Raw genomic sequence first — 20,283 nt, 5'->3', positions numbered from 1 at the left:
GGCTACTTCACCAAAGCAACAGAAAGCACTCCTGCAAACCACTTAGCAAAATGGGTTGTGGCAACTATGCTGGCAGACTTAGAGAGGAGTAATTTAAAAGAAAAAAGCATTAGGAGAAGCGAACAGAATTAAAACAAAAGATGATGATGCATATGTTCACAGTGCGTACTTCAAAATCAATTGCCACATCCCAAACAGAGTCATCCACACAGGTAACTCAAGAGTATTTATAGTTTTCCCCAGTTGGAGAGCTAATACTTGAGTTCTCCAAGGAAAACACTGAATGTCACCAAAGTAATTACATCTGAGATCAATTTGTCCTTATTTGTAAACTGCTTAGCATACAGCACTTCAAATATTCTCTTACCTTAATACAAACTGGTCTGCCAGAGAGTCATCTGCCAGGGAGACATGGAAGGTCACAACGTCCCCTTCTTTGACTGGGCTGAGTGGCAAGCGGATTACGACATTCTCATCTAGCCTCAGTGCAGACTGTTTTAATGTGTCTTGATTTGGGTAAACAACAATGCTACCAATCCTCTCCATAGCTGGCAAAGCCTTCCGTGCGTTATCTTGATCCGCGTGAATATTGTTCTCCCACTTTTCATCCTCTGGAGAACATTCCCCATCTGCTGTATCAATCTTATAGAAGAGCTCCACGGTAATCCCTTCCAGGGGAGCTGTATCCTCTGACACCAGGGGTGGAGGGGAGCTGAACCAGCTGGGAGATAACTCCAGCTCTGCAACGCATAATCCCAGTTGGCCTGTCAACCTGCAGCTGGCCACCACTCCTCTAGATTCCAGGAAAGCAAACATCTTCACGCAAGGCAACCTCTCCTCAGGGTCATAGTCGTCCCAGTCTTTCCCCGCAATATAGAACAAGGTTTGTATTTTAGGTTTGTTGGAATAAATCGAGCTGTCTATTATGTGCGATTTTAATTTCCAATTGAAAGTGAATTCATTTGTGAAACCAAAAGATGTAGAAGACAGCATGAGGTCTAAAGGAACAGCCTGCTCCACAGAAAAGGGTCCGTACGTGGCATTTAGGACAGGCGGCAGTTTGGATTTGTATATAAGGAATGAATCCACCCTGGACTGCAAACTGGAGTTCCTCGTGATGTCCTGGTTGGTTTCCTTAAGGAAGAAGAAAACATCAGCGTTGCAGATGTGATAGCTGGCAGGGAGGTACGTTGGCAGGTTTGAGAATCTCTGTACGCTGTCCATGATCCCTCCTCGGCTCTCCACCACTGCAAGCCAAAGGAAAAAGGAAACAAAGACAGTTCTAACGTTTGCTTAGCACACCCCACAAGAGCAGATCAGTGCTGTTATAGGTACTGTGCAACAAACACAGAACCATCTGAGTTCTGTGATGGGACCCTTAATGGCCACCTGGACCCACTCCCCTGCAGTGCATGGGAACACATACAGCTCCATTAGGTGCTCAGAGCCCCATCTCTGGAAACACCCAAGGTCACCAACCACCACCTCTCTGGGCACCCTGTGCCAGTGCCTCACTACCCTTAGCATAAATGTTTTCTTTATATCCTGCCATTGTTGGCTTGAAGTTCATACTTCAAGCCTCCCACTCTAGTAGGCAATGAAACTTTTCTTTTTTTTTTTTTCCTCCAACTAAAGACAATGCAGGCTGAGCTGGGGTTTGCAAATCAGCATCACTTCCCCTCCACTTTTGCTAGGTCAGTAGTTTGGAAGTTAGCTGCAATCCGTTAAAAGGCTGGTATTCCTGAAAATCAAAGGAAAGGGGAAAAAAAAAAAAAAAAAAGAAAGAATAAAAGGAGTTTTCATACACAAGAAAATATAGGGTTTGGTAGAGTCTCAACAGGACAGATTTAAAGGCTAGGGTGAGTTTGAGAGAAGGAGAAATCCTTTACATGCAGAAGGTTCACAGATGCTTGCAAGGATTTTTGTTTGTTTGTTTAATTCCAGAGGAGAATGAAATGCATTTGTAAATCACAGAAGTTTCTCTACAACACAATGGTCAATCCTCCAGCCAGCACTGAGCAATTTTTCCTGGGCAAGAAAAGATTCCAGAGGGAGGAGGGGTTCAGACTGCTGCCTTTGGTTGGGGCTGATCTCTAATTAATAGTGAGATACATTCAATCTGGGCTGTGAGACTCTACCAAAAAGAAGTGGTGGGTCTTTCAGACTAACAATTCATATGCTGGTGAATGCAAGCTTGCTCCTGGGAGCGCCACAGAGGAAATAAACAGGAGGCAAATGAATCAAAATGAAGCGGCTCCATAATGCAGAGATAACAAAAGCAACAATGACAGATCCTAAGGTCAGAGCTCTTGTCGGCTCCCGCTGGAGCTCAGCGGCGATTTCACTGTTTGTCTGGGCTGGGGATGGCAGATACGCAGCGCAACAACTGCAGGAACAAGGACACCTGTTAGCAGCTGGGCGATCGCGTCCGTACAGCCACAATTTAGCACAGATAAAAGCTGGGATATTTAAGCTGTTTTTTGTGTATTTTAAAGCCTGCACTCCTCCATGACAGCTGCTGGGCAAACCTCACCCATCCAACTTCGCTCCATTCTTGTTCTCTGCTGAAATTCTGCTCATTTACTTTCAATGGCTGGGATTCCTCCCAGCTCCATGAGGCTGCATTTGAAAGCAATACTTTTTAACAGCCTCATTTATCATAAAAACTGTGCTGCTGTATATACAAGCAGAGGACAGACAAAAGCAAGAGTACCTTCTGCTTTTGGGGGAGGACTGCTAGGATCTGCCCCCCCCAGCACACCCCACATTGCAGAGGAGACTGACGCAGCTCCTGAGCACACAGTGAAAGCAAAGATGAGCCAAGGCTTAAACGCATCTGTGTTTATATGACAGCACTTTTTCCCCTCTCCTTATCCTCCACGCAGATACTTTATCTCTCTCGAGCACTGATTTACAGGAAGTTTGAAATGTGTGTTTTTTCCTTTTCCTCGCTGCATTACAGTGGCAACGCTCAGTGCTGCTGCTGAGAGCTGGTGAGAGAGCCAGGCCATCAGCCCGCTGTAACTCAAACTAAACGAGACACAAATTTTGTCTGAAAGCTTATATGGGAAGCCATAAACACCAGTAGACAGGGCTGGGCTTTGTCCTAGAACCAGCCTGCAACAAAATATGATGTCTGAATTTACCAGCATTTTATGATGCTGTAGGAATATCTGAAAAAAAAAAAAAAAATACTTCATAGGATGGCAAGGCAACAGCCCGCCTTTTTAATTCAGCACGTCAGCCCCACAACATCCATCTCCTTACAGTAACCATCACCAGCAGAACACACATCCAGCTCCTGACAGACAACAGAGCAGCTATTCAATCACCTGCTCCTTTAGTAACCTCTCCAGTGAGATCAAAAGTTGGCAGGACGTGTTTAGTCCTAATTGCAAAACAAAGGAGAGCGCGACTAGAACAAGTCAATGGAGGCCAATGGGCAACTCCAGAGCTCAGAGCCACCTCAAAGGCCAGGCACCATTTTCAGATGACTTTGGGACTGAGGGGTACGTGGGAGCAATAGAGCTGGATGTGATCTGACATATTAAAATAAGTCCCGTTGGAACATAAATATTTGCCCTCTCAATTAACTAGCTATTTAACAGGAGTCAAGTCTTCCATCAGCTCCAGAAGCTGAAGGAGCAAGAAGCATTTCAAACATGCAGCTCTTCCCATATTCTTTTTTTGGGGGTGGAAAACAAACAAGAAATCTAATCTCACACCTGTGAAAGACTGAAAATGTTAAAATTCATCTTTTCTGCAGCATCATCAGAATTGTAGCGTGAGATCATACAGACACTCCTCTTTGTAAGAGGAATAATTTCAAGTAATGTGGTGCCAGTAAGTACTATGATGTTATCCATGACTCATACGGAGGCAATCAATGGCTTGTCTGTATAGGAGAAAAATCACCAGCCCTTCCCACCAGCCCCCACTAAAGACCATAAAGACCAAACTACACATGTACATTATTCCACGATAAAAATGGCTCTATTCATAATAATTATTTTGCTCGGGAAAGGAAGGCATTATCCTTGAATAAAAACACACTGTATCCCCAGAACGGGCTGTCCACACAAGGAAAGCTATTCTAGAACTGCTAAATTATAGGAGAATATTTGACTCTGGACAAGCTCGGTAGGTTCCTTTCTCTCGTGCACACAAAGGCTGAGACCTGCAGGCTGAGAGGACCCCAGCCAGGAGCAGCTCAGCGCGCAACCTGCCCTGCATATAGATCACCCAACACTCCTTTAGCTCTAAAGTCAGCCCAGAAGCTGTGAGCATACCAAAAATTGTAATGTAAAAAAAGATGATAGGATCCCTTTAAGCTTCTCGTTTGCTTTCTAGTTTGGTGTGAGGAGAGAACTTGATATTGGACCTATGAACAGTTTCAATTTGGTCTTGATTAGACTTTAGTGGAGATGTTCACTTTGCTAGCTGGGCACGTTGTTTTGAAAGATGAAGAGAAGAAAAATGATGCAATAAAAAAAATAAAAAATCCTATTTAATCCAAACATCTAAAGCTGAAGAGAGGTTAATTAACTTCTGTAGGCTTGGGACAACGTCTCGTCGGCTTATCCCCAAATGTCTCATCAAACTGTTGTTCCCCAGATGTCCCTGCAGCTGTGCATCACAGTCATCACCAGCAGAAGTCCATCAACACTCCCATCCACCAAAACACATTTTTCAGTGAAAAATCAAACCATGCATATGAATAAAACCCTCTGAGCAGATCACAAGTTCACCAACAAACTGCATTACTGCACTTGTCAGCAAGTTCAGCAGCGTGCCTGCTTTCTGCTGCCAAAAAATGAAGTTGCATGGGGAAGTTCCTGAGCTGTGCTTACTGCACTTTCAGCTCGTGTGCGTTTTGCACAGTCACCCAGACTGAAAGACACACACAGCAAGGCCACCTACAGATAGTAATAAAACCACACTGTCTGAAAGGCTGCCTATAAATCTTATTAAAGTAATCCCTTCCCTGAACCCAGATTATTACATTCACCTTTATGGCAGAATAAAAATTAATTTTCTCAGCTATAATAAGTGTATGATAAGAAGGCATCACTTGAGACTAAATAAAGATTATAATTAACTCCAACTGAATAAATTTAGCTTGGACTAGCAATTTGTTTTCATAGATTTTCCTCCACGGCAGTGAATAGGTACAGCAGGATTAGCATCCCATGCCACTTCCAGCACTGCTGGCACGGAAAAGGAACAAGGAAGAGTGTAATCCAATACCCAAATGGCCTGAAGATTAATTCAGGGTTCTCTATCAGCAAAAGCTTAGAGAAGAGCTCAGAACTGCCTTTAGCCCTGCAAAGGAAAGCTCAGAAACCACTGGACCCCAGAGAAAATGATGCTTGCTGCGCCGCCTAAATCAGCATTAGCCAGGACAGGACCTCTGACAGAGGGTGCTGAGAGCATGTTCAGGGGAAGTACCCCCCTGTATCTGCCTCAGCTCGCTCATCCGACTGAGCAGCAGCCTTGGGGTGCCTCAGCAGTGGGCTGGGCCAGGCAGATCGCTGCAGCCTTACCAGCCTGCTCCCCTCCGCCATGCTCAGGGCGATCCATAGAGCAGCTGCAGAACAGGACACAGCATTGCACAACACAGCTCCAAACAGAACGGGGGGAAAGCAAAGGCATCCAACAGCTGAACAAAGTTTACCCTGAATTATTACTTCTTTTTTCTTTAAAGCCACAAATAAAAAGCCTTACAGCAGCACAGCACACAGCACATCACAGCTTTATTTATCTTTCAAGGAAACGAGGCTCTGCTTATACAAGGTTGAGGAACTGCCTTGTTAAGCCACTGCCTCATTATTTGACATTCTCGGAGAAGATGATCGTTAACTACTTTATTACGGGGAAGGAGGCATTCAGGCTTGTTTATCAAAATAGATCACATATTTATCCTGGCCAGGGAACAGCATGCAAACCCAAGCAATAACACTATTGTGTTTGCTCCCCTGATTGCCATGCTGGCCCATGCAGACATCAGATCTGCCTGCATAAGAAGATTTTATCAGGCATGCAGCTGAAGCCGAGCCATTATCATTACAGCAGTATGGTTCTCCGAGCGGATATGTTTATTTCCAAAGATTGGAGTTCTTTTAGCTTAAAGTTGACACAGTCTGAAACCAGAAAATAATCTTTTTAGGATGAAATCAGCGTGTGTATGTAAAGCATTACACTGCTATAATAACTTCAATTTGCATCTCGTGAGGGTTTAACTTTCCTAGACCTTGTGCTGAAGGATGCAAGCCCCAATCATTTCTTTCTGAAATCTACCACACGTAAGCACAATTCCTGCCCAAACGTGAAATTTCTTAAAATTATGCTCTCTGAACCCAAGGAGTGAAAATTCCTCCTGGATTATTTGATTTGTCAGAGCCTCTAAGCCAAAGGTCCTGCACTGCTGCAAGCTATGAAGCGGGAAGTTTATTCCACCATGGAGATGCGAGATCTCCTTTCCTCCAGATGTTCCATCATGTCAAGGCCAGGAAGGCCCTGAGAAACAAGACATCAGACCTGTGGCATCTATAACTGCAGGAAGGCAATGTTAGCTAAGTTTTAGAGGTTCTGTTGCTCCCTCTGAATCCTGTACAGTGGGAAACATGGTAACCGATGCACCTGGTTTTACAGGGAGGAGTGATGGAAAAAAATAAGTCACAGTAAAAAGAACGCTAAAACTCTCTAAACATCCCCAAAATAGCTTTTCTTGAAAAATATCATGGATGGTTTCACCATCTGTGAGCAATGTTGCCATTCCCACACCCCATAAAAGCTTTGTGCCACCACAGTCTGTTTATTAATCTCACACACATGCTTCTGGCCAAAGTCTTCCTCCCTATAAACATCTATTCAAAAGTGTCTGATAGTAAGAGCAATAAGTCAGATCAGGAAGCATAAATTACGTTCCTGTAACACTAACTGGGAGTTCTGCAGAAGCACTGCTGGTCCCATCCATAGATCATGCAAAGCACCAAGCAGACAGTGCAGATCCTCAGCCCAGTACTCATGGCCTCCATGGCCAGCAAGCTCTTGCTCCAGTCTCTTTAGTCCAAAATATTCTCCCCATTAGGAAAATGGGATCATTCCAATGGGTGAAGGACATAGAATAAACATCAGAGTGAAGCTATAGGAAAACAACGAGCATGAAGGGAGCAGAGATGAACGCCTCTCCAAAAACCAAGCAGATAACTGATAAATGGCAGCGCAGGAGCAGACAGGAGGGAGGAACCTCCCCAGAAGTTTTCTCATTTAAGCGACCACTGCAATCACTCCAGTTACTCCGTCGGGCTGATCACTGCCCTAAACTTGTCATTTGGGTTTCACTCACAGGCATTGATACAGTAGTTAAAAGTCACAGGTTGCTCTCGGTGAGTTTCTCTGCATCTCCCCTACAATGGCAACGGGAAATTGTCCTGCCAGTTACAATCAGAGGCACTGGCATGGCAGCTAAAGGTCACAAATTCATCAGCTGAATGAGCTGAGCTGAAGCTTAAAACACACCTGATTAACCAGGCAGGGTTTCCATTCTGCTTACCTGCGGGGAAGAAAGCTGCTAAGGCTGCCCACGTGCACACACACACACACACAGGTTGTGCACACCTGCCCCAGGTCCTGCAGCTCTGCTTGCGCTGCTGCTCCCGGTCCCAGAGCACAGCTGATGCTTCCAGCACAGCAAACCCTCCTGAGATCTGATACACAGGGTTTGTCAGGGCTGATGCAGGGCCTCGCTGCTAGCAGGAGGTGAGCAGAGGGCTCCCTGCTGCCGCTGTCTGAGGCAAAACTCATTTTCCCGTGGTGGTATTTCATAAACAACAGAAAATGAGTAGGAGCGTGTGGATGTTTTCCTGCACAAAAGAAAGGCCTTACAAGAAGAACTCATTCACCAAGCGATTGCAAAAAGTAAATCTCTTAAATACATGCCCTAAACTATTAGCCAACTGTGAAATATTTGTATTCAGAGTCAAAACATCTATGTCACAGAAAGCCAAGAGACTGACAGGAGAAAGGCCAGGATTTATGTTCGCTGGGGCCTATCTGTCATAGAGATAGGAAAGCTGAGTGAGAGTCCTTTTATTAAAATCACTCTCCTGCTGCAGATATTGATCTCAGCAGCTAAGGTTGAATAGCAAAGTGCATCCCCGTCTCTCACAAAGTTACTCACCGGTACAGCCGCAAAGGAGCGGGGGAAGCTCTCTTACACCGACATGGAGCCCCACAGACAGGGGCCAGGGAATGGGGGGCACTGATGGAAACTGCATCCTGCAGTGCCACAGAGCCAAGTCCCACTCAATCCCACTCAACCCCACTTCACCACTTTCCACGAGGCAGTTTTGCTTCCCAAATCACTAGCGTAGGCTGCCTTTGACTCCCAGACTAAATTCCCCATTAAAACAAGGAGAAACACAGCGCTGACTGCATTACTTACAATCCCACGCTACCCAGATGAAAGAAAAAAAAAAAAAAAAAAAAAAAAAAAAAAGCCATTTCATAAGCATCCATCCCTAAATCTGCTTCAACATTCTCAATTTTTCCCCAAGCAACACTAGCTTGGCTCCATACTTCTGCTCCTCTCTGGGCTGACCCTTCCTTGGCAGCTCTCCCCTGCTCCTGGAGGACCTGCTGGCTGCGTGTCTCTGTGCAAAGCCCAAGCTTGTGGCTGCCATCAGCAGCCTCAGGCACTACACCTAACCATGAAATGAAGAAGAGCAACTTGAATTTCAACATGCAACAGACTATCTGCACTCATAGGATACACAGATGCATCGTTTTATAGCGCTTCTGATTCTCCCCTCAGAATCTTTAGAGATATTGAGAAAGTCCTTGCACGAGCCAGAAATTAGAGGATCCTGAAATGCTGGCAGCAATTCCTCATTAGCACTGTCACAAAGAGGTGATGCTGGTCCAAAGGCTTTCCCCAGAGCAATGGGCTTTCTCCATCCCCTTGTTCTGGAACTCCAAAACAACGAGCCCAAACAGCCGCAGGAAACTACAAAAGCAGCTTACAATAAAACCCCTGTAAAGTTATTAGGAACACAGATGTGTCCTGAACGCACAGAAAATCCTCTGTCTTACAGCACTCATCCATACCCCACAGTGACTGTAATCTCAGAAAGAGGACGTGCCACACGCAGCCACACCTGAGGCTGTGATGAGGCAGAACAGGATGCACAGACACCACAGCCAGGTCCTGGGGGCTGCACCAGCCCCACGCTCTGCCGCAGCACCAAGTGCCGCTCACTGTGCTCCCCACTGCTGTTGGATTTCCCATCTGGACAGCCACATGCTTCCAATTTAAAGCACAAACTGTGAAGTTTTCAGGATAGGAACCCATGAAGCCACCAGCCTTTAGGCCACAGCAGAAAAAGGCAAATGAGAGCACCACAGCTCCCGCTATTAGTTCAGGGATATTCACCTCTCATGTCTCTGAACCCAGCCTCTACCCTGCTCTTCACATTGCTCTCACAGGCAGCCAACATCACACCAACCAGACTCCCAAAGCAAGATGTGTGCTCTGGCTCTCGGGGGAACAACCACACCACCCTACTTCTAAAGTTCAGACAGCATTTCATTATCAGTTCATAAGTTATCAGTTTATACCAACCTGTCAAGGAGCAGTGCAGGAAATATGAATTCTCTCCTTTCTAATGACAGCAGTCTTTTTTTTCCACACCCAGCACACCCAGAACAAAAGTTTCTGTGCTCTCTCAGATTCCTTTGCTTGATTCGACTTTTTATTTTGTAAATGACAACAGCCTCGAGCAACTCCATTAATTTGTTACGGAGTAAAAGAGCTTTGCATTCCTGGGGTGATTGCTGACCTCCCCCCTGCTCCCTCGCTTACTGAAACACTTCTCTTCAAGCACGTCCCAGTAGCAGAACAAAGCATAATTTTTCACGCCCGAATGCATTATTTTACGTTCTGAATACGACACTGACATATTTTACAAATTCATGGCAGATGCTGTCAGAAAGGACAAAACAACCATCCCTCGGTACCACTTTTCTCTTACTACACCACCAAAGGCTGCAGCTTGTCACTCACGCAAGGAGAGCAGCTCCTTTTGGGGAGAGGAGAAGCAGCCCGCAGCCTCACCCAGATCTTCCTGGCTGCTCGTTTGGCTGCCCGGTGCCCTTCAGCAATTTAGAGTTCCATTTCCTAAGCACCAGGACGATTCTCAGCTGCTTCAGGAGGCAGCAATAGGAGATCCTACCAAAATACTGGCACACAAAGAAAGCGAAACCGTATTACAACCTTCCTACCGCAACACACCAAACACAGCTATCTCCACCACAGAAATTACAGACAGAGAATAAAAACTATCAAGCAGAAACCAAAGTTGGATAAGTCATACAAGCTGTGTGGTCCTCGTGTGTTCACATGAGGCAAATGCAGAGTCACGAGTGCCTCAGCTAACAGCAGCATTCTGCACATGGACGGCACTGCACCCACACAGTGCTTGTGTGCACTGGGGATGCCATGCCACGATAGCATTTGCCCACCCAAAACTGCCCAAACTGGAAGCAAGAGTGAAGTGAAAAAAGCTGCCTGGTGGCACCTCCAATAAACCTCTGCGTGGAAATATCACAAGTGCACTTCAGGTTTGAGTCAACTCAAGTTCAAGTCATATCTTATCACATCGGATATTGCTCATCTACCCGTAGCCTGGAGAATCAAATCCTGCAGGAGCTGGGCACACAGGTCACCTCAGTGCTCAGCTCGCCTGGCATTCATAAGCAGAGCAGAGCCCATCGTTGGCACCGCATGACTTATCCATGGGATTTAGCCCTTGGAACATGCACAGCACATAACAATTGCTTTGTGTCTGTTTATTTATTTAGAAAATTCAGTCAACTTTTCCTCTGCTTCATCTGATCTCTCCAACAAGAAAATTATGAACCTCTGGCTACATTCTTCCAGGGCTTGAGCTCCTGGATAGCTGTAATGTTAGATTAATTCATCTATTTTTCAGTCTTATTGCCCTCAACTATTCTTGTTTCCTGAGAAGAGGAAAATGTGTGCAAGCATTAGATCTCAAACATGCCATTCCAACATTCGGATTCCGTTATCCTGGAGATAACATATAACCCTGTAACGATATGTAGTAAATTAACATTTCATCTCGTATCAGAAAGTTCAAAGGGATCACAGCCAGCTGGTGTTAAAATAAGCATTTGCTAGAGGCTGCAAGTGGGAGCCGACAGCGAGAAGAGAGATCTAAGCTGCTCTGATGCTTTGGCTTGGCAAGGCTGGTTGGCAAGGAAAGGATTAAACAAATCTCTGATATGAAGGAAAACATCTCCAAAATCAACCCATCTGAATGCAATCCCTGCAGCCCACCCAAGGCAGACAAAGGGAAGGTTTCCTCTTGCAGAGCTAGCAAGGAAAGTCATTGGCATGCAGCACTGAGCAAAGGACTCAGCTGAGTGCTGGATACATCCACTGGTTGTCAAGGTGCAGAGATGCAGTGAAGCCGGGCACTCTGAGCTCCCAGCTGCACCCTATGGCACAGCACACCTTGCTGGACATTTACAGACCTTAACGTTTAGTTTTTGTTCATAGGAAGCAATAGAAAAAGAAAAAAAAAAAACCTGCTGCCATCAGTCAGATTCAGGTCCTTTCTCCGAATCCACAGACACACTTCATTGCTCCATCTCATACCGGAATACAGTATAAAAAAATAAACAAATCAGGAAGCCAAGAAAGCCAAGAATCCATCACACATAGAGACAGTATTTTGAAAAACTACTGCAAAATCTTTTTGCAAGCTTTCAGAGGAGACGCATCAACCTTGCTGCCAAATTAGCTAGAAAGTAAAGGCATTTAAAAAGAAAGAGAACCCCAGACATCGTGGCCAATAAAAACGCACCACAGGCTGAATTTCCCAACTCCTGACAGTGACCACAGCTCTGTTCTGAGGAAAACTTCATAAATAAATGTAACAAAAAAAATCTTAAGTGTTATGGAGTTGTCGTTGCTCTAGCACATAACACAAATTTCTACTACCCTTTCCAGATTAGCCAATTGAAGATCAATGTATCTATAAAACTCAATGGCATGTTAATGCAAACCTTAAAAAAGATAAAATGCCTTTTATCTCAGTGTAAGGAAAACCTAATAAAGAATTAACAGTCCATGAAGCCATGGAATTTCACTCAAAGCTTTACTTTATGCCAGGACTTCCTACTCCATTAATTTTTAACAGACAGGTTTCCCGAGGCTTTGGGACATGTAGGGCCAGTTTTAATGACGGTGTACAATTGCACTTACATTTTCTTTAGGCAGGATAGGAACCTCACTGCAATACACAGACTTACAATACAGACAACCCTCACTATGCAACCTAAAAGTCAATCCAAAGCAGCTCTTGAATAAATACGCCAAAAAGGAGGAACAAATATTGATTTTGAAAAATCATCTTTTTGGCAGATAACAAATATATAAAGCCAAAACTTCCACTCCTTCTCACACCTGCAGAAAGAGCACTTTGGATCAGAACTCATTTGTAACATCAGCATTTCAAATTTACATCAGAAGCGACTGCTGGGAATCTACTAACCCGACACCAGGTGTTGAATCTTTAAAGGGATGCAGTCAAATATTAGTCTAGGATTTGGTTCAAGATTGGCTGCCAGAATTAATGAGCCATTAGTGACAGCCACAGGCTCACCTCCTCCTCATTCTCTGGGGCACGAGGCGATGCACAGTCATGTCCAAAGACTTCAGCTCAGGGTAAGGAGCTGAATGACTCAGTTGTTCTCTGTGTGAATGCAGAAAAAGGCCTGAAGACGGAGCCGTGGGTACTTCTGTTTCTACCTACAGGTGTTGGATATGGAACAACAGCCCCGGATGCATCCTGTGCAGCAAAGCCATTTGTTGGCAGAGGATGCTTACTGTGCCGTCTTTACTCGAAAACATCTCACATACACCAAGTACACTTGGATCACCAAGGGGGGATGCTAAATTAATCAACAGGAAGCGCTGCCTTCCAAGGCAGCCTCTTCTAGAGCCATTCCTGGCTAATCTTCAGGCAAAGCTCTGCCACTCTTACTCACACAGAAATATTTTAAGAACTGTAAACAAGAAAATATGGCTTTGTGCAGCAGGGAGGGGTTCACAGCAGTATCATTTGTCACCTGGCATGGAAAATTCCATCACCAGACCCCAGAATCTGAGAAGAGTGCCTTCTAATAGTCACTAATTCTGAATTTCATGTCAAGATCTGCAGTAAAATTCTAAAAAATTAGTATAGACAACAAAAATAAAGGTAAAAATCTCAGCTCTTCAAACCCATCCTTTAACCTCACCATCTTCACTGAATTTTAGATTAAACTCAGAGCCAAGAATTTCTAGGCACCAGACTCTCCCTTTTGCTGTTGCCCTCCTAGCCTTCAGTTCCCAGCCGTGCAAGACAGGGACGTGAACACAGAGGGTGAATCAGCTCCAGGGGGGGAACCTGTCAGTCAAAGCTGTTAATGCAAGCCCACAATAAATCTCCAGTTTAACCTCAGTGGTGACCGCCCGTCATAATGTGGCACTTTGACTGCTTGTCAGCAACCTGCTTTGAAGAACAAGGGTGCTGCAAAAAGCCTTTCTGAAACTCAGCAAGGAAAAAATGCACCTGTCCGCTGGTCAGCCATCAAGGCTTCCCAAAGTCTGCAACCTAATGAATTCTCAACAAGGCCCAAGTAAGCTATAGGGGGGAAAAATCATGGTACAAAGGCTTTATACAGGTACAGGCTCTGTGATGCTCCCCTGTATGCAGCTCCTTCTTCCTCTTGATAGGGAGCTGCTGTTCAGCAGCCACAGAAACCGCAGGTACTTGAGAGGGAGATGGCAGCCAGGTGAGTGGGCATTCCTGGGCATTCTTCTTGCTTCCTGCCTCCCATACTGGGTGCAGCTGTTAAACTGGGCCCTACAGATGGACTGCAAGCAGGTTCTGTCTTCATCACCTTCTTTACATCTGTACAGCCCTCAAGCTCCCCATTTTCTCCAAAGCACTGGTATCTTAGAGGCTGATCTGAACACAGGTATGTACAGAATTGACAACAGATCATCATATTCTAAACAGAACATGTTTGCAGTTTTCTTCAGGAGCATTAAGTTTTCAGAAACGTAGCATATTTATTCATACAATTATTGATTAGATTCTAATAAAATCAAAAATATCCATGCGTAGGAGCAAAGAGGAATAACACAATTCTAACTGACCAGGGCTCTCTAATCTTACTCCTCCCTGACCATTTAATTACATTTCCAGCATATGCAACTTGTAGAAGAGACTCAAACCAGTTAATTTTCCAAAAGCAAGAGGCGTTGCAAAACCCTACAAAGCAAATGAGCCAGTTCTTCACTTTTTGAATATAGACATCCCACAGGAGTGGGAAACCCACCCCAAGGGAGCACAGGCTGCTGGCTGCACCTCAGCTGTCCCTGATGGCAAAGCTCAGATCGGTGGCAAATGTTGTCATTTTAATCAATGAGAACCAGAAACGTGAAAAACAGCTTTCACTGCACTTTATGTTTTTTAGCATAAACTAAAAATCGACAGTGTCTCGTTAACAAAATTCCGCCACAACAAACCAATTAGTGAGACTCATTAATTTTTTAAGCGTGTTACTGATGTGCACAAAGCCAGCTCACCTTTCAGTGACCAGTGTAGCATACATTACACACTTCACGTCTCTCTCCTTCTTTTCTTTGATTTACAATAGTTGCCATGCATTTTTCAAGAAGCAAAGCCTGGCTTTTCAGCGCCACTCAAAGCTGAATTCTCCACTCCACCTCACCCAACCACACTTGCCTCATCCAGCATGGCCAAAGGACTGGGGAAGCACAAATACACCTTCAAACTACTTCCAACTGTAGAAGACAGGTATGGAGACAGCCCTTCTACAGGGGCAGATAGTGACAAGGCAAGGGGGAATTTTTGTTTTCTATCAAAAGAGGGAAGAGTTAGATTAGATATTGTGAGGAAATTCTTCACTCAGAAGGTGATGTAGCACAGGTTACCCCAAGAAGCTGTGGCACCCCATCCCCTGGGGCTGGACTGGGCCCATTGCTGCCCAATCTGGTGGAGGAGCAAGCAGCCCACGGCAGGGGTTGGGACTGCATGACCTGTAAGGTCCCATCCAACCCAACTGTTCTATGTAGCCCGGGGATACAGTTGTAACCATAAGATCTCCATCCCTGCAGGGACCAAGAAAGGGCAGCCCCTGTCCTGCTCACCCCTAGCCAGCTCTCAGCCCACACACATGCTCACAGTAGAGTACTCTTGCTGCTGACTTCCTAGCAAATAACCCAAATGCCAGCCAGTCCACCTCAAACTGGCCCCAAAGGGCAGAGTGCGTGGCTAACAGATGCACACGGTCGTTAAGCCAGTAAAGCAGAAATAAAAGAATTCAGAAATAAAATGAAACTTCTGCCTGGCTAAGGACCTCTGGATCAGGCATTAAATCTATCTGGTATCTCTCTCCAGTGTCACTGCACACCTATTTTCTCCTTGTAAAGCACACTATTGATTTTTAAATGTTTTCATTCACACTTAAAAGCCTTCCAGGATTGGACTTTATTCCTCAATATTATCCACTGAACGGTGAAACACTGGATCAGATCGCCTGGCAGCACTGCAGGCTCTTCATATCTGGGAGCCCATAAAAACAGACTGTACAGTGATGTCTGCAAGGAATAGCTGAGCTGTCCTTGGGACAGAGGGACGGGCTGTTTGATCCCACACATTCCCTCCCAATCCTATTTCCCTATGAGTAGCCAAGCACAACAAACAAAAGTGTTGTGTTAATCCGCCCTTTGAAGCATCAGCAGTATCTCAGCAGCTGGGAAGCCGAGAGGTTATCTCACCCCTCAAAAACCTGGTTATCTCAACATTTACCTATGAACACACTGAATTTTCAGATCTTACCAGCTGCCAAAACGTATTGCTCAAAAAAGGGCAGTAGCTCTTCAGAGCTCTAAACACATCTGGAACAGTTCCTATTGGATCCCTTATGGTTTCATCGCAGCATGGGCCAGTTCAGCTCAAGATTACAAATACACACACACCATTTTTAGCCACGTGCGGCTTTGAATTTGATTATGACAGAAGTCAAGGGCTAAGGGTCCTCTTAAAAACAGTCCACAACCACCAGAGAGGGACTAACCAGCAGCTTTTTGTCACCCATGGGTAGGCACCAAGCCCTTGGGAAACCCAACCCGTATTCACCATGGCTATCAGTCATGTTCTGAGGGTTAATGTGTTAAAACACAGCAAAGCAGCGAGTGCTAAGGAGTGTTATCCAACAGACAAGTGCTTATGCATATTTTATGAAGCATCTTCAACCATGGTTCACTGTATCCAAGAACGCGGATCTGGAGAGGAAATAACATATAGAATAGAAGGACAGATGTTGCTAATTTACGATGCAAAGGCCTCTACTGAAAAGTGCACATTTCACTTAAGATTCTCTACAAACGCTATTTTAATGCTGATTTCCTCCTCTTTAGAATTTCACAAACTCTTCTCTATAAAAACTTCAGCTTGGCTCAGAAGTTTAGCTTGGATCAAAAGCAGCATCTGTAACCAGCAATTAAACTGAGGCTTCAGTACTGTGCATACAGGCATCCTTGAAGCATATCCACTTTTAATGATGCCATTCGGAAAAAACATGGATAAGATGTTGTAGGAAACGTGAGAGCTCATTCTGCCCTCCTGCCTTCCATGTGCACCAGGATGATTGGAACTTTCTGACCAAGGGCTAAATTCAGAGCAGTGACAGAACAGGAGCTCTGGTTCCTAATACCCAATAAGGTCAGAAAATAGAAGCGAGATTCTCTCTCAAGAAATAAATATAAAGCAATATATTGGTCCAAGTGCTTCATCAGTCTCTCATGTCTTTCTTGCAGGTGCTGTGTTCATTTTTTTATAGCATATCAGCCCTTCCACACATGCTCCTCTGCAGCTTTACAAAGATGATACACATGCACTACAGAGCAGATTATTTTCTACAAGGGGTACACTTGCTGCACTTCCAAGGGTCCGTGAAAACCTTCCTCCTATGTAAATAAGTTAAAAATAAAAAAATAAGGAAAAAAAAAAACAAAAGCTATGCCAAGTTCTGCTTGCTGGATCATGGCAAAGTGCAAATGAGTGGCCAACGTGGTCGAGTGTAGATGCTGCACTGAGAAACCTGACATAATCCAGGACTTGCACTTGATTGCAAGACAGTTTCTTCTCCTGAATTAAGGCTGCATCAATATTTCACACAAGGTGTCATAAAAAATAAACAAACCAAGGTTACATAAACCAACAGCCACAAATTTTAGAATTAAGATTCTGCTCACAACCCTACTGAGGACAGGGATGGTAGCACCAGAGCTTGTCACAGCTGCTTGGCTTCACATCTGATGATACAGCTTTTAGGTCATACAGTTTTTCCACCAGCCTTGATTAGGATGAGGCAAAATCAGGTGCTCAGTTAGGCAGCAGCAAGTCTCTGCTTCGCTCACTCTGCATCCCTGAGTGCTTTGGTTTTTGGGCTGCTGAGATGGAAGCCTAACACACAAGGAGAGGCAACCAGAAATCCTCTGGTTGGGTTGCATGGATTTCCTTAACATCACACATGAAATCCATGGCAAAAGCAAGGGGTAGAAGTCTTACAGCTCAGTGACAGCTCTCCAGCTGTGGATCATTACTACCCCAAAGAAGTAGGAGAGCAAAGGAGGCTCCATGCACACCCATAACACACACACTGCATCTCAAGCCAGCTGCCCTGCTCCCCACACTGACAGTGTCACAAGAAGTCGGTCACACTACTATGGACCCCATGTTGGCAGAGGGACTCAAGCAGGGTCCTGCTACCACTGGGCACAGGCTGCACTGCAGGCACCTGGCCAGATCCCACACAGCCCCTCAACAGCTGGAGCTGAGCTCAGCAATGCTTCACACTTGGGTATTCCCACAGTGCTTTGGAAGAGAGCGATTACCCTGCAGAATGCTATCTCACCCATCACAAGCAGAATTTATATATTTTTATTTTATTTTATTTTTTTTAATCTGATAAGTTCAAATTTCAGTGCACTTGGCTACAAAAATACTGCATTACAAAGACATATAACAAACAGTGATTGTTTATAGACTAGGTTATTTATTCCCAGTGCATCCTCCTGCCTTTTACTGGCCGCATCTTTTATCAGTGATAACCAAGTACCTTTCAAGTTGACAACCCGTTTGGTTTACGGCAGGGAAACGCATCCGAGTACGTTTCAAGCCTCCTCTTGCTGTGTTGAATTCAAATAACTCAACAAATACCATTCTTGCAAAGTTTAGTTTTGATATGAATCGTGGTCTCGTTTGTTTTAATATCAGTAAAATCTTGAGATGGTTTCTTAAGGTCAAGAAAACTCTCAAAATCAACAGCGACTACTGTTCCAGAAGCTGTTCCCCCAGTCCACATAGTGCTGTAAATGATAGAACCATAGAATTACCGAGGTTGGAAAAGAACTCTAAGGTCGTCAAGTCCAACCATCTACCTAACCCCACCGTGCCCATTGACCACGTCCCTGTGCCACATCCCCAAGGCTCATCAACACCCCCAGGGACGGTGACCCCACCACCTCCCTGGGCAACCTGTGCCAATGCATTACCACTCTTTCCAAGAAGGCATTTTTCTTAACATCCAACCTGCATTACAGCATTTACAATTACAGTGTCTAAAAAGAATAACCGTAATCACGGCCAAGATAATTTTGACTTTATAGGCCAGTTTTGGTCAGCATTAACACCCAGACTGCTGGGACCTGCAAGGGACACGCTCAACTGCAAGATTTCAGGGCAAGAGGAAAAACCCTGAAAAGAGACAACGTGTGCAAGGCAACAGAAAGGAATGCTGAGAGCTGGCCTGCAGACTTGCTACATCAGCTGCACCACAGAGTTGTTTCCATTTCCACAAGCAGGGGAATGGCAGCATTGGAGCACCTCCTCCAGCCATCCCTCCATCTTCTCACTGCAGCACTGCACATCACTCTTCCCACCATTTACCATTTGAAAGAGCTGATTCATAAGCGACAATCAGGCCTTTGTATTTTAACACTTTGCTTGTACTCAGGCCCTCCTTTTCCCTCAAGCCCCCTCCAGATTCACTGGTGACACCTTCCTTCAGATTTCCTCTCCAAGAGCTTTCATTCACTTCTCTCCCTAACCGAATTGTTGTCATGGAAATCATTCCTCCCCTCTGCCTAACTGGGCGATTTATGACAGCAGCCCCGACTCCATCCATCACTGTGCCCAGCCTGCCCTACCCCACACCACAGCCACCCCCACAGCACATGGCCATCTCCACAGCTCCTCCATCCCCCCCCAGAAGCACAAAGTCCTCCCAGCTTGGGGAGCCCTCGCTACCGAGCACAGACCAGACCACTTCAAGTTCATTTGATGGAGGCAAAGACAAAACCAAAGGTTGTGAAGCCAAGGACAGCTTTCAGATAGGGCTGCACAGAGAACCACCATTAAAACATCCCAAACCCCAGCGAGGAAGGCACAGGCAGGCACTCAGCCATGACTAATGCCCCAAATACTCTCGAGATGGAAATCTGCTCCATGATCATTCACTGACAGACTCCCATAAAGCTACTAATTAGAACGGTGTTTACAGTCTATATTTCATTTCACTTCATGTTTTTACTCTGATTAGTTATTCCATCACCTGCAGAGAGCTAGTTAGCTGAATGCAAAGATGCCATCGGACTTAATCAAGTGAAGTAGCATTTCAGTGACGGAACTCAACAAGCTCTGCCCTGCTCACTGCTGTCACCTTTTTAGTAACTTCTTTAAAAAATCAGAATTGAAAGCTAAACAGAGTCAAGCTGGGGCAGTGCTCAAATGAGACACCTCCAAGGCAACGGGTGAGACACAGACAAACTGTGCACTGCGGATCATTTCCTCTGTATAAACACTGCAGCTGGGCATCACGGTTTCTGGAGAAGATATAAAGCAAGGCTCAGCACTCCTGCAGAACCAGATGGCACAGTGCACCTCCCAGAAGAACGCTCCCCCAGCACCTCCTCACACCCAGCCCACATGAATTGCTTTGAGATTTCTAGCAAGACATGAGGGCTTCCTCCCCTCCCAGCCCACAGGTCAGCAGCCAGGCTCCCACACCACTGAGCCCCCCCAGGCTGCTGGAACAGCAGCATCATCCTCATGTCTTCCTTGCACACAGTCCTGCAGAGCGCTGCTTTCATCACTGCTGATTTTTGTCCTGCTGATAGCC

At 45.2% G+C, this 20,283-nt stretch overlaps 1 protein-coding gene across 1 annotated transcript in view; it reads right to left on the bottom strand.

The window, feature by feature from the left end:
- TMEM132B (transmembrane protein 132B) overlaps window positions 1–20,283 on the bottom strand; it is a 177,191-nt gene that overhangs the window by 135,658 nt on the left and 21,250 nt on the right. The window contains exon 2 of the mRNA XM_042865912.1: window positions 368–1,247. Coding sequence (XP_042721846.1) covers window positions 368–1,247 — 880 coding nt within the window. The remainder of the gene's footprint in view (window positions 1–367; window positions 1,248–20,283) is intronic.

The sequence above is a fragment of the Lagopus leucura genome, unplaced genomic scaffold (genome assembly GCF_019238085.1).
Source record: "Lagopus leucura isolate 7727_CA_CO unplaced genomic scaffold, USGS_WTPT01 Super-Scaffold_806, whole genome shotgun sequence".
NCBI classification, from domain to species: Eukaryota; Metazoa; Chordata; class Aves; order Galliformes; family Phasianidae; genus Lagopus; species Lagopus leucura.
Note: the sequence above shows the minus strand (reverse complement) of the source record. Positions and strands in the feature narration are given on the sequence as shown.